The 18,419-nt window shown below is 42.0% G+C and overlaps 1 protein-coding gene across 1 annotated transcript in view; it reads left to right on the top strand.

Annotated features, from left to right (window-relative positions):
* Positions 1–2,655: 2,655 nt before the first annotated feature.
* The window catches only part of Ikzf3 (IKAROS family zinc finger 3), an 89,422-nt gene continuing 73,658 nt past the window's right edge, over positions 2,656–18,419 (top strand). Inside the window, exon 1 of the mRNA XM_031351105.1 lies at positions 2,656–3,237. Within this exon, the coding sequence (XP_031206965.1) occupies positions 3,231–3,237 (7 nt within the window). The 5' untranslated portion in view covers positions 2,656–3,230. The remainder of the gene's footprint in view (positions 3,238–18,419) is intronic.

Raw genomic sequence — 18,419 nt, 5'->3', positions numbered from 1 at the left:
GACAGGCAGATTTCTGAGTTTCTGGTCTACAGAGTGAGTTCCAGGACAGCCAGGGCTACACAGAAAAACCCTGTCTCGAAAAACAAACAAACCAACAAAAAAAGAAAAGAAATGAAAAAAATTAAGAGTAGTAGTTTGCATCTTGGAAGTATCCATGTAAACTTTTGATGTAAGCTAGCTTTAAAGTTTTGATGTAGGCTAGCTTTAGAGTTTTGTTTACTTACTTTGAGACAGGGTCTCTCTGTGTATTTCTGGCTGGCCCAGAATTTGTTATATAGTCCAGGCTGGCCTCATAGAGATCTGCCTGCCTCTGCCTTGTGCTGGAATTAAAGGCATGTAGCATCATGCCCAGCAGTCCAGACAAATCTTGTCTTATGACTCCACAGGGAAGCTACATGAGCTGAGTACACTATGAAAGCTATATTGATTTTCTTTTTTTCTTGACATCTCATTTTGACTTATGGCAATAATTCAGTATATGAGAGATTTTTTTTTTACACAAGACAAATTAATAATGCTGATATCACAAGGCACTATTCTAACATGAAACATTACATATTGATACTTGCCAAGGCACAGATGTACACTTGAGCAACCCTCGTCTTTCTTTCTTTTCTCCTTTTTTCTTTTCTTTCCTTTCTTTTTATCAAAGAGGGTCTCTTTATATAGCCCTGGTTGTCCTGGAACCTGCTTTATAGACCATACCATCCTCAAATCCAGAGATCCTCCTGCCTCTGCTTCCCAAGTGCTGGGATTAAAGATATGCACCTTTATGCCTGGCATGATACAGTATTGTTAATTAAAGTTCATATTTTTATATTTACTTAGTTGATCTGCACCAGAGTCACCCTCAGGCTTTCGTGTCACATTTAGTTTTGCTGTCCTCTCACATTCTTTTGAGCTGTTGACAGTCTCTCAGACCTTTCTTGTCCTCTTTCTTCTCTTGTTTTCTTTCCTTTTGGTTGTTGTGGACTTTGACAGTTAATGACTGCTTTGATGGTCCTCAAAGACTGACTCAGCCTTAAGTGATCAAGTATTTTGTGGAAAGCCTCTCTTGGACTTTGCTTGATGGTTCTTTTCACTATTGCATAGAATTATAGATTTTTGTGAGGACAGCAGCAGAAAAGTGACATTCCTAGGACATCATATCATTGATGCATACTAACATCACTTTTAATGTTAAAGGCACTAAATGTTTGTCAGGTTTCTCCATATAAAGTTACACCTTGCCCCCAATACTGTACTGTTTGGAAGGATGTTATTATATGTAGCCTGAACTTAAAGAGGAGATTTATGCTCCACCCACTTGAGGGTAGATTTGCTACATAAATGGTTGTACCTCTCTGCTTTTTATTTGTCTTTTCAAGCATCTGGAGAGACTAGAATAAGCAGGGAACAGTATGGTAACAGTGTACTGTTATGTGTAGAAAACATTGTAACAGAAAACCCCAAGTTTCTCTCTGCCTTTTAAACAACCAATTAACTATTCATCCTTATCATCCCTGTGAAAGTTTACGGTTCCTCTTCTTCTACTTTTGATGTGCTATTTTTACTTTTAGAAACTAACAAACAACAAACTTCCCCTTTCAGTACTAAAATTAAACCTTAGTGTTTATTAAACCTTACAATGTCTCCGAACTCCATATTGTCCTGCAGAACTCTAAAGTCATTGCAGATGCTGCTATGGTTCTGTGATCTCAATGGCAGTGTGAGCCGCTCGTGTTATATATGCATATGTACACAAACATAGTATATAGAGTTCACAGACTGCCTATATACCAAGGCTAGTCAACATGAACTTAGGTTCATACATTCTCAGTGTGCTTGCTTAGCTCAGAAGTATGATTTTCTTTCAGATATAGATACTGATGTACAGTCCTTAACCTTACATCTCAAGTGTGTGTCTGTGTGTAGGTCTTTTTGAGACAGGGTCTCTCTATTATAAAGTCCTGGCTGTCCTGGAACTCAGTGTGTAGATCAGGAAGGCTTGAAGCTCATGGGGATCTCCTTGCTTCTGCCTCCCCAGTGGTGGGATCAAAGGTGTTGCACCACCATACCTGGCTTCAAATATGTTTGTATAATTAACAAGATGATCGAAGTGGGATCATTCCTTCAACACCATTGGCATCATTAGAAGTGCCCATCTGAGAGCCCTGTCTCTTAGGACTTCAGCGTGAACTGCTGCGCTTTGAAAAACTGTCTTGCCTTCACTTCTCCTTTCCCCTCCCTACTGTCAAATGTTTTCCTCTCTAAAGTGTAGATGATGGGAAAGGATGTTGATTGGTACGCCTCTGTGAACCAACACCTTCCCTTGATTTAGTCCCTCTACCTCACATAGCTCTGCTCTTTACTCTTCTGACACATCATACGTGGATTTTTGTAAAGTGTCCTATTTAGAAGAAAGAAGATTCGTAGGAAATGAACACACAAACGTACTGCTGTCTTTGTTTTTGAGCGCTGGCAAATCAACCAGTTCTCAGAAAGGACAGCAAAATGAGAGAATTGTTCCCTCGGGTTAAAACGTTGGAGAGCCGTAAATGCCAACGTACTTTTGAACTATCTATAAATCTGCACCAAGGACTTTTTAAAGTCTGTTTTTCTGAGAAATGGCTCATACTGTATGTAGTCTGGGGCTGGCCTGGAATTGATGGCCTTCCTCCTGCCTCAGCCTCTCAAGTACTGGGATCATAGTGGTGGGCTACCCCAACTGGAGTGAAAAACCGAAGGCCAGGGGGTGGGGAGAAACTCCATAAATAGCTCAGTGAAGTGAGTTCTCACTGACAGTTCTCATGGCTGTCATCCCTGAGTCTAGATCAAAAGTTCCAGGTCCTTCCGTGTCAGGCAAATCTGGAAGTTGGGCTTGCGCACACCGCTCGGCTCTCCTTGCGACAGCGCCCTCATCCCCTCTGTTTCTCAAGTAGACGTGTCCCGAGACGGTCGCTGAGACACTGTTTCCACGCGATCAGGGTTCCTCAGGCTTGACATTAAAAAAGTGGGTTGAGGGTGCGCTCAGAGCGCGCTTTAAGGCGGCCGCCAGCCAGCGCCGCTCTAACCCCGCGCCCTGGCTGTCCGGGGCTGCCGCCCTGCATCTGCGCCGACGCGACCGAGCGATCCCGGGGCCTCCCCGCGCCGGGAATCTCCCGCCAGTCGCGCGGGTCCCCACGGCAGCAGCACGTGGAGCGGCCGCGGAGCCTGAGCGACAGCTGCAGCCCGCGCGGCCCGCGGCGACCATGGAAGGTGAGCTCGGCGCCCCTGCGCTGGAGGCTTTGAGCAGCCGGGGCGGCGCGCTCCGAGGCTCGGCTTCCTTCTGAATCTTGGTTTTGCTTCTATTTATTTCTTTTAATTTAAATGCGTGTCCGTTCTCAGACACCCCCCCCCCCCTTCAACTTGGGAAAGTGCTAAGTTCTCTTCAGTTTTATTTCTTGGGGGGGGGGGGCTGTGAGATTTATGTCACCTTAAATCTGCAAAGGAAGAACAGTCTGGGGTGTCCCTGAGTTGGGCACCAAGCCTGGGATGGAATAATCTCTTTTTTCTCCCCTGGGGTTGGGGGTCGGGGGACACTCTACAGCCTCAGTGTCCATAGGAATTAGGTTAATCTGAGTTACTTGTGGGTTACTTTTCTTTAATGTGACTTTTCTGTGAATTCTGTCTTAGGGGCTAAGGGCACATTTGAAAATGATTAGCAATTGTACTTAGTTAGCTTAGAAATCAAGCTTCTATATGAACTTTAAAAAAAAAAAAAAAACCCGAAACAAAAATAAAGCTCACGTTGAGGATTTCATTTGAATTCATTTCGGAAGTTATAGCTTTGCTTCTCAGAAGCCTCGCTGTATGAACTTCCTTAAGATAAGTGCAATTTCACATTTTCAACAAGTGTTTCTAAAACTCTGAAGATGGAAGATGTGGCTCAACTTTGGGGGAGGAGAGGTGGCCTCGAGAAAATCAGAAGTTGAACGTTGCATTCGTTTTTTACCTAAGTAAAGTGTTAGTCTGTAAATATTATGAATATCACAGTTATTTTCTTCATGATGGTTGAGGAATCTCTTTTAACACATGAACCTTGATCTCTTTTGGCATCTTTGTTTAGTTCTAGTGTATGTGAAGCTATGAAATATGATTAACAAGTTTGGAATATAGTTAAATATGGTAAAGCTCTTGTTTCACAGTACAATTGAGTGGAACACAGCCCTTAATTCTCAGCTTGTGCATAATATGCTGGCTAGATGTGTCTGCTTCTGCTTCTTCTTTTTCTTCTTTTTCTTCTTTTTCTTCTTTTTCTTCTTTTTCTTCTTCTTCTTCTTCTTCTTCTTCTTCTTCTTCTTCTTCTTCTTCTTCTTCTTCTTCTTCTTCTTCTTCTTCTTCTTCTTCCCCTTCTCCTTCTTCTCTTTCTCCTTTTCCTTCTTCTTCTTCTTCCTGCTTTGACTAATATAAACATTATTTTTTTCTCTCAGTAAAATGATAAGTGGTAATGCAAAACTTTTAAATGTCTGCTGTTGAATGATGCTTCAAACATTTTCTCATGTGAAAAAAGAACCTGTATGCTTCTAATGTTTTAATGGTCAACATTTAAAATATAACTTCGAAGTGTTTTGACATTTAATAATGATCTATGAAGTATAATATTTTACATGTAAAAGTTTCCTCATCCAAGAACAGAGGGGGATAAAGTTGGCATGGTGTATGCTATGGGAAATCTTGTTTTCAAACAAGCTCTCGTGCTATAATTATTACAAATAACCTCTTTTCCTGAAGTTGCCGGCCAGTTCTCCAGTACCATGTCCTAATTTTAACCATGTCGTATAGGAATAATGTAAACCCACAACTGGAGTAATTCTGTGCAAATGCTATTAGCTAATTAGTTCTTCAAGGTGCAATACTGGCACTAAGCTGAATAACATACCTTTTAGGACATGGGTCTCCTTACCAGACTCTGCAGTAAGACCAATGAAGACTTCCTGAAAAAAAAGTAATACAAGCTTGTATAATCCAGCATTTGTAGACTATATGTGGGAAAAGAATGTATAGAATATAGGCTAATGATTTTTAAAAAGTTATGAATTTGGATGACTAGATTAAATAGATACAAGGAGATAGATACCATATAGTATATTTAATATACAAATTCAGCCTTTAAATAAAAAAACTAAAAAAGATTAATATGTGAGTTTGATCATTTTAATGTTAGGTCCTTGAGGTTAGAATAGTTGATGTAGTGAAATAACTAAAAATAATCTAGACTAACTATACTAATCAGGGTCATTTTGATTGTTTCCTGAGACAATGCAGGGTTAGCCTTGAACTCACTGTAGCCTAGGCTGGCCTTGAGCTCATGGCAATCTCCCTGCTTTAGCTTCCTGAGTGATGAGATTGTAGGGCACACAGCATCTTGTTGACTCTCTTTTGATATTTAAAATAAGATAGTTTGTACTATATTGATATTTGGTGTTACAAAGATTTGACCTGTATTATAGTGCTCCATCTTACTGATATAAGAATGTATGTCATAAAAAAAAGTATGACATAAAAAGCTTTATATATTTTATTATGTCAAATACCTTTGTTTCTGCCTAATATACCACAGTTACTATGAATTTCAAGAGCACACTGCCATTCCCTCAGTGGATAACATCACCTTTTCATCCATTTATCTTTGCAATCAGCAACACATTTTGGGGGAAACTTTCTCTGTGTGAAGATGTCAGGCAAAATAAGCCTTTAAAATATAGATCTTAGCCTCTCTGTCTTTTTTTAAAAGGCTGTATCTTTTCATTAAAAAAGTAATCTTTCATGTAAAAATGAAGAGCTAGTTTACCAAATTAAAACAGGTAACTTGTCTTCCCACAGTCAGGGACTTGGGGTTTTTGTACCCAAGGCTAGGGACCACCAAGGCTGCCTGGCTCTGTGACACTGTGTCTGAAGTCCAAGAGCAGCTATTTTATATGGACTGTCTCAGAGAACAGGCGATTCTCGAGGATGACTTCCCTGTGGGTTTCTCACTTGATATAACCTTAACCATATGCAAAGATCTTTTAAGGAGTATCTTTTTTTTTTTTTTTAGATAAATTATTTATTGTATTTCATGTGTATGCATACTTTTCCTGCATGTATGTATGTGTACCATAGGCATCCCCGGTGCCCACAGTGCTCACGGAGGGCAGAAGAAGGTATTGGGTCCCGTGGAACCGGAGTTACAGGTGGTTGGTTATGCACCACCATGAGCGTGCTTGGAACAGAACCAGGGTCCCCTGCAATGACAGCTGTGCTCTTAACTGCTGAGGCACTTCTCTTGCCCCCAATGTGTGTATATTTTATACAGCTTCCTGTTTTATAAACGAGGTGCATAACAGGGAATGATCTTAGCGTCTCTGGGTCATCCTATACACTACTAGGTGCATGTTCTAGCTTTCATTCCCATGGGAGATTTCCAACAGCACAGAACTGGATTGCCCCTGCACTGACTAGTTCTTTATTATGCTATCTTCTCTTTAGAAGTTGGCTTCTGTTGTTTAGTTCAGTTCGTGGAGTCTGTGGCAGTCATTTTCTTTTTCCATTGTTGAGTCCTTTTCCATGTTCTCCATGGCAGGGATTAACAGAGACTTGGCTTCTAGGTGGCGCTTTCTGGCTTCGTAATATGAGTGTGTAGCGCGGTTTAAAATATCAAAGCTGAGTAACCACAGCCAGAGAAATGTCATGGGCTTCTGGTAGGATGTAATGTTTTAAACATTCTGTTTGTACTTTTTACAACTTAATAGTGCGTTTCACACTTCCACGTCTTTCCTAACCCACTTGGCCCCCCACCCTTGCCTACTCTGGTCTCAAGGCTCTGCTCAAACACCATCACCAAGAACATTCTACTGTTAGATGACCTTTGATGATGTCTCCCTATTGCCTTGTGGTTCTCACCCCCTAACTAGTGCCACACTCCCCTCCACTTTTGCCAAAGTCTTCTCTTTTCTGTAGGTACTTCTATTGTGGTATCTGAAAAGGGTGGGTTGCTTTATCCTCCCTATGGGCTTTATTCTTTGTTGGTGGTGGTGGTGAAAGAGGGTCGTCTAAACTAGCCTCAAATACATGATCCTCCTGCTTCAGCCTCTTGGGGTCTGGGATTGCAGGTGGCTACCACACTCAGTGAGTGGCTATTTTTAATTACTTATTTGTTTATTTTTGTGCTTGTGTGAATGTTTTGTGCACGTGTGTGAGCCTGTGTGTGCATGTATATTGAGGCCAGAGGTTGGTGGCAGGTGTCTTCCCCTGTGGCTCTCCCCCTTATTTTGAAGCAGGGATTCTCAGTGGACCCGAAGCTCACTCATTCAGCTGGAGTAGCTGGTCAGAAGGTCCTGGGAATCCTCTCATCTCTGCTTCAACACTGGAGGGATTGTTGCCACACACGACCACACGTGGCTTCTTACGTGCGCTGGGCACCCAAGCTCAGGTCCTCTTGTCATCTTCCCATCCCTTAAGTTTTACTTCTGTATGTCCAGTGCCTGGTTTGTAGAAGTCTTTCAGAGTTTGCTGTATTCAGCGAAGAAAGCAGTGCTGAAAATAGCTTCTATTATGTTTATCTAAATTTTCTGTTACATTTAGCTGTGTGTGGGGAGGGGAACATGCATGCCCAGCACACATGTAGAGGTCGGAGTGTGGGAATTGGTTCTCTGCTCCAGCCACATCGCAGTGAGACCTGTGGCAGTTATGGCTGTCTGATATTAAGCCCCTAGTTCCCAGAGGTATGTAACTTCCTTTATTACACATAGCTTCCTAACTCCATCTTGGTACTGTGGGTGTTAGGCTGTAGCAGTCAAACTTTGAGAAGCACATAGACCAATAGTTTGCAAGACGTAATTGTCTAAATCGGTTGTGTGCAGTAGAGTCAAGGGAGCCAGGAGGGAGAGACTGTTCACAAGCCGAGGAAACGTACATTTCATAAGCTTTACTCAGTCAAAACCTCTTTCCGACTTGCAAATCTTTATGTATGTATAGATAATTAAATAAAACAGGTATACAAATCAGATAGAAGATGGTAATAAATAACAAATAAATTCATTTTAAAATAACTACACATATAATTTTATCACTTATTAAGGCAATGTTAAACATTTCATATTAATGAAATGGATATGACTGTTTTTATAGAAGGATTAAATCTTGGTCAAGTATTTAATATGGCACGACAGAGTATTGTCAATGTCTTCTGGACTTGATTGATTTTTTTTTTTTTTATAGTCGTCAATACTGAAAACAGTGCTTCATATAAACACATAGAACAAAATAGCCAATGTATGTTTAGGGCCATTTTGGAAAGTATTGTCTAATATCAAGCCAAAATTCGCTTAATGGTTGAATTCAGTAACTCAAACAGCAATTTTATAACTTATTTTTATTTTATTTTTTTATCGTATGTGTGCGTGTGTAGGTGAGTGTAGTGCCTGTGGAGGCCAGTAGAGGGCATGAGAGCCACTACAGCTAGAGTTACAGGAGGTTGTAAATCACCTTATATGAATGCTCAGAACAGATGTACCCTCTGTGAAAGTGCTCTTAATTGCTGAACCAGCCAACTCTCCAATAGCAATTTAAAAAGCCATCTATTCGAATCCAATCCAATCCAATCCAAAGATACACCAATTTATCACACGCTGAAGAATGATGGTCAGCAAATATTAAAAGGCTTTATTTTCCATAATTAAACCATTATAGACCCATAAAAGGAGAAAACTACATAGTTTTAAAAAACAAGAGCCAGGCACGCACCTTTAATCCAGCACTTGGGAGGCAGAAGCAGTCAGATCTTTGTGAGGCCAGCCTGGTCTACAGAGTAAGTTCCAGGACCAGGGTTTCTTGTCCTGGATGCCTCCCCACTCACACACATACACAAAGACAAAAACAAACCCCACATTGCTGCTGCAGTTCAAAGTATTCAGTAGACTCTGGTTGGGCCCAGAGTGTTTCAGACAATGTCCAGTTGGCCTTCATGGCTGGATGCTATACACAATGCCGAGTGCCATGTGGTATGTTTAGAACCAAGGCTACCTACCTTGAGGTTGCATGATGGGACACAGCTGAGTCCTGCCACAAACACTGAGGATTCATTACACTTCCATTGTGACTTAATTTATGATCATTACATTCAGAACTGGTTTGTTGCTGCCAAGTTAGGGGCCCCCACACTGAGTTCTGTGACCCACAGCTTAAGGCCCATGGTGTGAGGTGGCTCTTACTTTGTGAATCTTTGCATCAGGACAGGGGTGTTTTATACAGTCCTAACACACACCTGCATGCCACTACTTATGTGTGTGAGTGATTTCCCTGCGTGTATGTCTGCACCAAGTTTGTGACTGGTGCTTGAAAAGGCCAGAAGAGAGTATCAGATAGCCTGGAACTGGAGTTAGAGATGGCTGTGAGCCACCATGATGATGATGGGAATTGAACCCAGGTCCCCTGGGACAAAAGCCAGGGCTCTTGACCTGTCTCTCTCTCCAGCACCATCTCCTCCTTCCCTCCCTCCCTCCCTCCCTCCCTCTCCCCTTCATCCCTTTTTTCTCTCTTTCTTTGAGATAGGGTCTCGTGTAGCTATGCTGGCCTTGAACTGTCTGTGTAACTGAAAATGGCTTTGAACTTTGGATCCTACTGACTCGTCGAGGTTTCCCCCCTGAAATTACAAGTATGCATCATCACACCGGGTTTATTTGGTTCTGGGACTGAATCCAGGGCTTCCTGCATACTAGGCAAGCACTCTGCCAACCAGCTCCATCTTCAGGCTGTTTGCTGTTATTAAAAGAATTTCTCTGAATAAATGAGAATGTATCTGTGAGTAGATGAGAAGACTCGGATAACATTTAAGCATTTTCATACATTCTAGAAATGAAGCCAGGAAGTTGATGAGCAAGAATTCAACCCTTGGAGGATGGAGAGTTGGCTCATTGGTTAAGAGTGCTTTTTGTTCCTGAAGGGACCAGAGTTCCATTCCCAGCACTCACCCTCACCTCTAGTCAAGATTCAGGGGCTCTAACACCCACTTTTGGCCCCCACTGGCACCTGCACGCATGTGCACTCAAGTGCATGGGCACACATACAAATAAAAAGAAAATAAATCTTTTTTTTTTTAAATCAATCCTTGCATTTGAAAATGTAGCCAGTTGCTTTGACTCTTTGTAAATTATAATACATATAAAACATAAGACATGATAATTTGTTAAGTGTTATGATTTATAGATGTAACGATTTAAGTGGAATAAATCTTACTTCTCAAATTTGAATTAAAAGGGCTAGCAGCCCAGAATACACAACCAAGTACACAGTTTCTGAGTATGCCAAGCCAACAGTGTGGCATGCACAGCTCACTGGAAGGAACTTGTATTTGTCAAAGGACTTCACCAATAGCTGTTGGTGAACAACAGTGACCTAATATGTTCTGGTTACCTCTAAATAAAACAGCTAAACAATTAACATATGATAGATGTATAAGGAATAAAACTGGACAAATAATAACTGATATATAATTCATAGAATTCTTATAGATTTTTTATGCTTGTTTGGCTTTGAGACAAGGTCTCATAGAGTCCAGGCTGCTCTAAACCTGCTATGTGGCTAGTTGGCCTTAAACTCCTCATCTTTCTGCTTCTGCCCCTAAACCGTTGGAATTACAGGCATGTACCACCATACCTGCCTTTAGATTTTTATGAGGCTTCAGATCCCCTGAAATTGGAGTTACAGATGTGGGTGCTGAGAACCAAAGGCAGGTCCCCTAGGAGAGGAGCAAACACTGCTAACTGCTCCCCAGCCCTTCATTGTTCAACAAGGCTCTCATTGTGTAGCTCAGGCTGGCTTGATTTGACCCTCCTGTTCCACCTCCCAAAGGCTGGTATTATAGGCATGTGCCCAAGGACCTATGAATTGTGTACTGCTTAGTCTCCCAAGAATTAACATTAGAGGCAAAAGTGAGACACACCTTTTGTTTACTTTTCAATACAGAGGCTGATGAAGCCCAGATGTGAGTGCATTGTCCAGATAAGAGAAGGAAGGAGCAGGAGACCCCCGTTAGGCCCGGTTTCTCTCTGCCAGAGGTCACCACGCCTTGTGGCCCCCTGGGATCCTCTAGGTCCATTTTGAATAGTACTGATTCAGAACGTCACCTGCTTTCCCCTCCTACTGCTAACCTTGTATCTAGACTTACCACCCTTAACCTATTTGGAGGATGGCTGCCAGAGTGATCGGCCCACAACACTAAGTTAATCTCCTACTCAGAACACTTCCCAGTGTAGCTTTCCCGGTGTCTTTCCAGTGGCGTTTTCTGTCTTCTGATATTGCCCTTCTGCACCACTGGTGTTCCCAGAACACACATATTCCTTCCTAACTGCCTAGTTTTCTAATGTTTTCCTTCCAACTCAGCAAATCCAGAAATGAACGCACCCCCTCCCCCATCCATCTCTCTCCCACCCAGACCAGCTTCCCTTGGTTTCCCAACACTGTGCTGTGTGCAGCCCCTCTGGTGCAGCTCCACACTCACCCATCAGGGTTCCTCTCAATGCTCTCTGGGAAGAAGCCACTCCTCATTCCAGTATTCACTTCCTTAGGTCAAAGTCTAATCGCCTCTAGGCTCTCACCCCATTTGATGTTTAAATAAAAAGTGGTTTTTCACGGTCAGGGTGCACTCTGATTTGTCTAGGATTGTAAGTACCATGTTCACTGGGAGAGGATGCTTTTCTTGTTCAGCTCACAACAAGCACTTTTACCATTATCAGTGTGCCTGTATACTTCTGTATGGAAGTGTCCCTTGTAGAGGCAATTCTACAGATGCATCGGTTGTCTTATCTCTCTGGTGTCTAGAATATCGATGTGGGTGCATTTATAGTTTGAAATACAGATCAAGTGCTAATTTATTATTAACTTATTTTACATTACAGCTGGAACTTTTTTTTTTTTTAAAGAAACTTAGCTGTCAGAAGGCAATAAAACTATGGAATAAAAAAAAAAATGATATACAAGTATTTCTCTAGGTCTTGGTAGGGATGATTGACCAAAAGGGGGGAAAACAACTTTCAGATAAATAGTTTATTATATCCATGAGAGACCATCTAGGCACAGAGTAAAGATAAAGTGTATGAAATCAGCGTACTTAAAAATACACACAGACCGGGCGGTGGTGGCGCACGCTTTTAACCCCAGCACTTGGGAGGCAGAGGCAGGTGGATTTCTGAGTTTGAGGCCAGCCTGGTCTACAGAGTGAGTTCCAGGACAGCCAGAGCTGCACAGAGAAACCCTGTCTCGAAAAAAACCAAAAAATAAAAATAAATAAAATAAAAATAAAACTAGACATAGAAGCCAGAAGGGAGCATACACCTTTGATCCCAGCACTCGGGAAACAGAGACAGGTGGATCTTTGAGTTCAAGACCAGTCTGGTCTACATAGTGAGTTTCAGGACAGGTTAGCCAGGGCTACACAGAAAAATCCTTAAAAAAAAAAAAAAAAAAAAAAAAAAAAAAAAAAAAAAAAAAAAAAAAAAAAAAAAGGCCCAGACCCAGAGCCTTGCTAGTGTTTGGGTTAGTCCACAAATCCTTTGCAAGGACCCTTCAGAGCCTTACTGATAGTCTTGGTTGTAGACGGCCGTTAGTTATTCTTCTGTTGTTGCAAGGCAACAACATGACCAAGGCAGCTTATAAAAGAGAGCATTTTATAGTTTCCGAAGGTTAGAGCTCACGATGGCTGCACGAAGGGACAGCTGAGAGCCAGAGCTCATGCCTTGGCCCATGACCACGAAGAACAGTGCCCACCTCAGTGATATACCTTTCACAACAGGGGCACACCTCTTAGTCTTTCTCAAACAGTTTCACAAACTGGGGCCCAAGTGTTCAAACATGAACCTATGGCGGCCATTCTCGTCCAAACCATCACACAGACCAAGAGCATCCTCATGGGATGTATCACTGGGAATTGTGCAGAAGCATGGACTAGATGGACTGAGTTAGGACCTTCACCCAGGCCCCTGGAAAATCCTGTGCACATGAAGGTCTGACAGGCATTGCTCTTGGTTGGACTAACATCAGCAAAACCTATCACTACTTCCCTAGCACGTGTTGTGGCCAATGGCAGGGTGTGGGGGGTATTATTGCTATATATATATTTAGCATGTCATTTTTTTAAATGCTGATTTGATCTTATGTTTAGAGTTTATTTTTTTAAAATGTGCATTGGTGTTTGCCTACATGTCTGTGTGAGAATGTCAGATCCCATAGAACTGGAGTCACAGACAGTTGTGAGCTGCCAAGTAGGTACTGGGAATTGAACCTGGGTCCTCTGGAAGAGGAGTGAGTGCTCTTATGGCCCCATTTACATACTTGGAAAATTCTTACTAAGTAACCCTTGCTATTCTGGAAGTGTCTATGTAGACCAGGCTGGCCCTCGTTCATTCCTCCTGCTCCTGAGGACTGAGACTTTGTGTATACACCAACACATTTGGTTTACATAATCACTCTAAAAGTTACTCAGGACATGGAGGCTCTTCCTTCTACTCCTGTACTTGAGATTCTAAAGCAGGAGAATTGCCATGAATTCAAGGACAACTTGATGACAAAACAAAAAATCTCAACACTACCAACAAAAAGATGAATAATGGAAGCCTTTTAGTTTGTTTGTTTTTTGTTTTGGTTGAACATGCTACGTAAATGTGTACTCTTTTATTTTATTTTGAGACAGAGTCCTACTAAGTTGCCCAGCCTGGACTTGAATTCATTCTGTCTCCTAGACAGGTCTTGGGTTACCTCTGTCTTCTGAGTAGCTGGAATTATAGATCTATTTCATTAGGCTAGTGAAAGCTTTCTGACATTTAATTTTGATTAGTCTTGTGAAACAGTGTTTATTATACAATACGATTCAAAACTCAGGACTTTCCTTAGTCTTCACTCAAAAATTAGTTACTGGGAGACTAGCAGGACACCTCAGCAGGCAAAGGCTCTTGCCATGCCCAGAGCCCTGTAAAGCTGGAAGGAGAGAACCAGTTCTTCAAAGTTGTTCTCTGAATCCAACATACATGTGGTAGCATGAGCACCCCCAACACGTACACACACTGTAATAAAGTTTGTTTTAGATAAGGTCTCTCTGAATAGCCCTAGCTGTGTAGACCAGGCTGGCCCAGAACTCACAGAGATCCTCCTGCCTCTGTCTTGCAAACGCTGGGACTAAAGGCATGTGCTACCATGCCCAACTAGATTCCTTGCAAACTATGTATTGGATTCCTCCTACCTATCATATATGCAAAATACTGGTTCACAGTGACGAGGGAAGGCTGGGCTTTGGTTCTTATGGATTTAGTCAGGTAAGGAAAAAAAGATGTGAAGAAGAAGGAGTGACAATGGAATTCATTAGAATTATGCTAAGTGCTATGTAGGAAATAAAATGGAGGAGTCATATGGAAAACAATGGCAGGGGAGCCTGGCACGAGAGGAAGAGGCCCGACTAAGATAGGAGTGTGGTCATCTTCAACACATCCATCGTATTTAAAGCTGAGAGAATGAATGGGATCTCCTAAGAGAGAGTTCTGAGAGAGGGGGGGCTCAAAGCCCCAAGAAATAGTTCATTTGGTCAGTAATGGAAGTGGGAACAGAAGCAAAAAGGCTGACAGCAGATCATTCCCCTTGGAGACTCAGTAGTACGATGAGAGTGTGGCTGTTACAGTTGGACATGTCGGAGATGTACTGTAGTGAAGGAGGAGGCTTATCTACTTCATAGCTTTGCGTGCAGAAAGTTCAAGACTAGGCAGCACCATCGATTTAGTTGCTTTTGAATGATTTAGGTAGTATCGCATTGTGGTAGACTGTGTATGGGAACGAGACGGCTTATCTCAAGCCCAGAAGCAGAGATGGCGGGGGTGAGGACAAGGCTGGTGTCTCTCACAGCCCTCTTAATTTACTGCAGACAATGTTGTGGGAAACAACAACAGCAACTGTCTCTTAAGAACTACCAAGGGGGTTGTGGCTTTAGAGATGGCACTTGCTCTTAGGTTTGATTCCCAGCGTGACAGCTGACAACCATCTGTAACTCCAGTTCAAGAGGATCCAGCATCCTCTTCTGACCTCTGAGGGCACTGTACATGCATAATGCACAAACATACATGTAGGCAAAATACCCATACCCCATATACCTTGAAAAGAAGAAGGAAGAAGTGTGTGTGGGGGGAGAGGTCATGCTACTAAGGTCATCCCATGAGAGCTGCCTTCATGCCCTTTTGGGACAATGTTCTCAGTGCCCCAAGGACCGTCTACCACACTACAACTTTTAAATACCAATACCACCACCCTGAGGACAAGCCTTCTGCACACAGATCCTTAGGAAACAGGCAGATGGCATCCAGACCATTACCATATGTGAACCATTCCTCCTCATGAGAATTGTAAAGCTATTTAGAGCATTTGGTAGATGATTGACAATCTTATACATTAAACACTGTATAATAGAAACCTTTTTTAATGTCTGGATTTTTTTAAAGATTTATTTTATTTATTTTTTATGTGTATGAGTATACTGTAGCTGTACAGATGGCCATGAGCTATCATGTATGTGGCTGCTGGGAATTGAACTCAGAACCTCTGCCGGCCCCGCTCACTCCGGCTTCTGGTGTAATTTACTGTAGCTGTCTTCAGACGCACCAGAAGAGGGCGTCAGATCTAATTATGGGTGGTTGTGAGCCACTATGTGGTTGCTGGGATCCGAACTCAGGACCTTTGGAAGAGCAGTCAGTGCTCTTACCCACTGAGCCATCTCACCAGCCCCATAATGTCTGGATTTTTAAAAATTACTCATTTTTGTTTTGTGTACATGAATGTTTTGCCCCCTTGTATGGAGGTGAGTTAGAGTTAGAGTCCATAGTGTGGAACAAAGAGACAAAGGTCAGGAAAGCGACAAAGGTCAAAGGTCAGGAAAGAGACAAAGGTCAGGAAAGAGACAAAGGTCAGGAAAGAGGCAAAGGTCAAAGGTCAGGAAAGAGACCAAGGTCAGGAAAGAGACCAAGGTCAGGAAAGAGACCAAGGTCAGGAAAGAGACCAGGGTCTGAATTCATCTGACTGGCTTTTTGTTTTTGTTTTTAGCACACACAGCAAGGGGCAGCCTCTCTCACAGGAATGCTGGAGTCTACAAAGGGAAAACTGGCTGGGACCTTCCATGGAGGTAGCTGAGGGCTTAGGAATGAGGAAGGTGTTGCAGCTGTTGGGGACTACCTGAAGCTCTGTAGTCTCTCCTTTCTGGAATTGTCTGCTTGGGCGACACAGACTACCTTGGAGTTCAGTCTGTGTGAGCAAACATTTCAGTTTGCAGCTGACTGATAACGGTTGAACAGGGCTAGCTGTCACTTCCGAGGAATCCTGTTGGACTACAGGATGGTTGTGTCACTCTGTGTGTGTGCGTGTGCACGGGTGTGGAGGTCTGAGAACAATTTGCGGGAGTTGGTTCTCTCCTTCCACTGTGTAATACGGGCTCAAACTCAGGTCATCAGGCCTGGCCGTAAGACACCTTTACCTGCTGAGCAGTCTTGTTGGCCCTTCAATAATTTTTTAAATTAACCTACAATAAAGTGTACACATACACACATTTTATATATACACATACACATATACACATATATGCATGCATGGATACATACATTTGAGTGCGCACACGTGCACACACACACACACACACACACACACACATCCTTCTAGATCTAAAGATGGGCCAGGTGCATGCCTTTAATCCCAGCACTTGGGAGGCAGAGGCAGGCAAATCTCTTGAGTTTCAGGCCAGCCTGGTCTACAGAAGAAGTTCCAGGACAGCTAAGGCTACACAGAGAATCCCTGTCTCGAAACAAAACAAAACAAAAAGATGGGCCATTCATCATACCAAAAATGTTTCTTTGTGCCGATCTATAGTTATGCTCTCCCTTTATGCTCATTAACCACCACTTGGGTTTCTACCATATAGATGAGTGTTATTTGTGTTTGGATAGATTCACGTAGTACATGCTTTTTCTTTCTTCCTGGCTTCTTTTTCTCCATATATTTTGGAGATCCATATGTGTTATAGTTATAGTACTTCAATATCTTTTATTATTGAATAATATAAAATAGAGGTATACAACAATTCACTAATCCATCTTTGCTGATGAATATTTGATATGTATGTATGTCTCCTTCTGGGTACATAAACTCATGGCTCTTTGATATGTTCCTAGACCTAATATTTTGGGGTAATACATTGTTTAGCTTTGACATACACCCCCAAATGTCTCCAAAGATGTTGGAGCCATTGTCCCTCTTGCTGCCAATGCCTGAGTGTCCCACCTGTCCCACCTCTCAGCGACGCTCACTATTGTCAGTCAACTTTTTAATTTGAGACATTCCTGGTGTGTGTATTAGTGGCTCCTGTGGTTTTCTTTTGCATTTTTCTTTTAAGTAGGACTTTGGGTATTTTTAAAAAGTGTTTATTGGTCACTCAGATATCTTCTTTCTTGAAATGAATTTGTTTCTGGCTTTTAATGTATTTTTAAATTATACTTTATGTATGTATGTATGTGTATGTATGTATGTAAGTATAAGGAGAGGGAGTGCATGTCATAGCATGTGTGTGGAGGTCAGAGGACAACTTTCAGGAGTAAGTTCTCACCTTCCATCATGTATATCCCAGGGATCCAACACTGGTCCTTAGACTTGATGACAAGTGCCTTCATCCACTGAGCCAGTTCACTGGCCCTCTGGATTTTTAACTCAACAAGACTGTGGGCTTTTCTATTTCTCTTTTTTCCTACTCTCTCTCTCTCTCTTCTCCCCTCCTTTCTCTCTTTCTTTCTTTCTTTCTTTCTCTTCTTTCTCTCTCTTTCTTTCTTTCTCTCTCTTTCTTTCTTTCTTTCTCCCCTCCTTTCTTTCTTTTTTCTTTCCTCTCTCTCTCTTTCTCCCTTTCTCCCTTTCTTTCTTTCTTTCTTTCTTTCTTTCTTTCTTTCTTTCTTTCTTCTTTCTTTCCTCTCTCTCTCTCTCTCTTTTCTCCCCTCCTTTCTCTCTTTCTTTCTTTCTTTCTCTTCTTTCTCTCTCTTTCTCTTCTTTCTCTTTCTTTCTTTCTTTCTCCCCTCCTTTCTTTTTTCTTTCCTCTCTCTCTCTTTCTTTCTCCCTTTCTTTCTTTCTTTCTTTCTTTCTTCTTTCTTTCCTCTCTCTCTCTTTTCTCCCCTCCTTTCTCTCTTTCTTTCTCTTCTTTCTCTCTCTTTCTTTCTCTTCTTTCTCTCTCTTTCTTTCTTTCTCCCCTCCTTTCTTTCTTTTTTCTTTCCTCTCTCTCTCTTTCTTTCTCCCTTTCTTTCTTTCTTTCTTTCTTTCTTTCTTTCTTTCTTTCTTCTTTCTTTCCTCTCTCTCTCTCTCCCTCTCCCTCTCCCTCTCCCTCTTCTCTCTCTCTCTCTTTCTCTCTCTCTCTCTCT

Source organism: Mastomys coucha, unplaced genomic scaffold (assembly GCF_008632895.1).
Source record: "Mastomys coucha isolate ucsf_1 unplaced genomic scaffold, UCSF_Mcou_1 pScaffold5, whole genome shotgun sequence".
NCBI classification, from domain to species: Eukaryota; Metazoa; Chordata; class Mammalia; order Rodentia; family Muridae; genus Mastomys; species Mastomys coucha.
This window is presented reverse-complemented; position numbering and strand designations above follow the sequence as displayed.